Source organism: Poecilia reticulata, linkage group LG4 (genome assembly GCF_000633615.1).
Source record: "Poecilia reticulata strain Guanapo linkage group LG4, Guppy_female_1.0+MT, whole genome shotgun sequence".
In the NCBI taxonomy this organism is placed as follows: domain Eukaryota; kingdom Metazoa; phylum Chordata; class Actinopteri; order Cyprinodontiformes; family Poeciliidae; genus Poecilia; species Poecilia reticulata.
Window position 1 is genome coordinate 5166169 of NC_024334.1, and position 2042 is coordinate 5168210.

Genomic DNA, 2042 nt, shown 5'->3' on the forward strand with positions numbered 1-2042 from the left:
GTTAGCATTCAATAAGCTAGCGTTAGCATTCAATAAGCTAGCGTTAGCCTTGGATAGGCTGGTTAGCAACTAGCATGGCTATGCTGGTCATTCACTTTATTAGATATTAAGTTTTTTGTTTTCATTGAACCTGCTTGGCGTATAAAACCTGTAACCTGTGTTGGATGGACTGTAACTGATTCCGGCCTCAGTAATCAGATTACCAGATGGATCCAGAATATAATCTGCTATGTGGAGCTTCCACGGCTGGGTGTGCGGCAGCCTGGATCTGTTCTCTGGGCTGCAGGTTAATGTAGACATTTTGAAGCTGAAGTTGCCCTGACCTTCATCAGGTCCAGGTCAGAAGCAGCAGAAATGTTGACCAAACATTCACAGGATTCCCAGGGAATCATCCTGGAAATCAGCAGGATTCATGTCGGAGAGGAACTTCCTGTTGTTGCTCAGGGAGTAAAAGGTGTCTGGCTGCTGTGCAGGGCTGCTGCTGGGCAGGATGGGAGAGCGCGGCGCCCCGCTGGTCAACGTCTGTCAGTGCATCAACGAGTGTGTGATGAAGATCATCAACGCTGCTGTGTGGTGAGTCAAAGCGGTCGGATCAGCGGGTCCAGCCTTTCTGAGCAACCAGAACCAAACTCAGGAGCTCAGCCTGAATCTGTTGTCAACACCATTCGTTCCCTTTTCTTTGTCTGAATCTGAAAAATTCCCAAGAATTTCCGCTCCAACACAACGATTCTCCGTCTTCTGAGGTTGAGTTGATCTGGAAAGATGCAACTTGTGATGTCATCGACTGCAGGACTCCGCCCTGTTTTGGCTCCGCCTTCAGGACGCTGCTGTCTCCTCAGGTACTTCCCGTTTGGGATCATCTTCTTGGTGGCGGGGAAGATCCTGGACATGCAGGACCCGAGCACGCTGGGGAAGAAGCTGGGCTGGTACGGCGTCACCGTCCTCACCGGCCTCTTCGTCCACGGCCTCGTCCTCCTCCCTCTCTTCTACTTCCTCCTCACCAGGAAGAACCCGTTCAGCTACATCCGGGGACTGCTGCAGGCCTTGGTCATCGCGCTGGCCACGTCCTCCAGGTGAGTGCCGCTCCCGCCTCCTGCATCACCTGGGCTGTGGTGGTGAAACCTCCGTGTTCCTCAGCTCTGCCACGCTGCCCATCACCATGAAGTGCCTGCTGGAGAACTGCCACGTCGACCGGCAGATCGCCCGCTTCGTCCTGCCCGTCGGAGCCACCATCAACATGGACGGCACGGCGCTGTACGAGGCTGTGGCGGCCATCTTTATCGCTCAAGTCAACGATTACGAGCTGGACCTCGGCCAGCTGGTCACCATCAGGTGAGGAGCCTCACCTGGCCTGAGCAGAAACGGTTGGGCGTCTCAGTGGAGACGAGGGGATTCGCCCGTATGCAGACGATTCTCTCATTTTATCCTCCAAAAAGAGACTCTGACCGTCTCCCTCGCCTTGCAGCATCACGGCCACAGCCGCCAGCATCGGAGCCGCCGGCATCCCACAGGCCGGGCTGGTTACCATGGTGATCGTCCTCACCTCTGTGGGCCTGCCGCCTGATGACATCACACTGATAGTGGCCATTGATTGGATCCTGTAAGTATCGGTTCCTGTCCTTGTGCAAGCAGAGATGGATGTGTTCTGAGCCTGACGGCGCCCCCTTCTGGCCCACAGCGACAGGTTTCGCACCATGATCAACGTCCTCGGCGACGCCCTGGCCGCAGGCATCATCGCACACCTGTGCCGGAAAGATTTCCCTCTGAGCGAAGCAGGAAAGGTAAAAAACAGCCGATGGATTTATTAGCATCAGGAGCCAGGAGACGTAAAGCAGCAGCCAGAACTTTTTACTGACCGGGTCGGGTCATCAGGGTCGGGTCATCAGGGTCGGGTCATCTGGGTCGGGTCATCTGGGTCGGGTCATCTGGGTCGGGTCCATCTGTGTCGGGTCATCTGGGTCGGGTCCATCTGTGTCGGGTCCATCAGGGTCGGGTCCATTCGGGTCGGGTCATCAGGGTCGGGTCCATTCGGGTCGGGTCAT

At 55.8% G+C, this 2042-nt stretch overlaps 1 protein-coding gene across 2 annotated transcripts in view; it reads left to right on the forward strand.

Annotated features, from left to right (window-relative positions):
* Nucleotides 1-2042, forward strand: part of LOC103463214 (excitatory amino acid transporter 5-like) — a 9447-nt gene that overhangs the window by 5352 nt on the left and 2053 nt on the right. The window contains exons 6-11 of one of the 2 annotated variants that reach the window (XM_008406450.2): nt 474-573; nt 840-926; nt 1005-1073; nt 1138-1332; nt 1466-1600; nt 1679-1781. In XM_008406450.2, coding sequence (XP_008404672.1) covers nt 474-573; nt 840-926; nt 1005-1073; nt 1138-1332; nt 1466-1600; nt 1679-1781 — 689 coding nt within the window. Of the gene's footprint in view, nt 1-473; nt 574-839; nt 1074-1137; nt 1333-1465; nt 1601-1678; nt 1782-2042 lie in introns of both variants that reach the window. The other variant, XM_008406449.2, reaches the window with a different exon arrangement.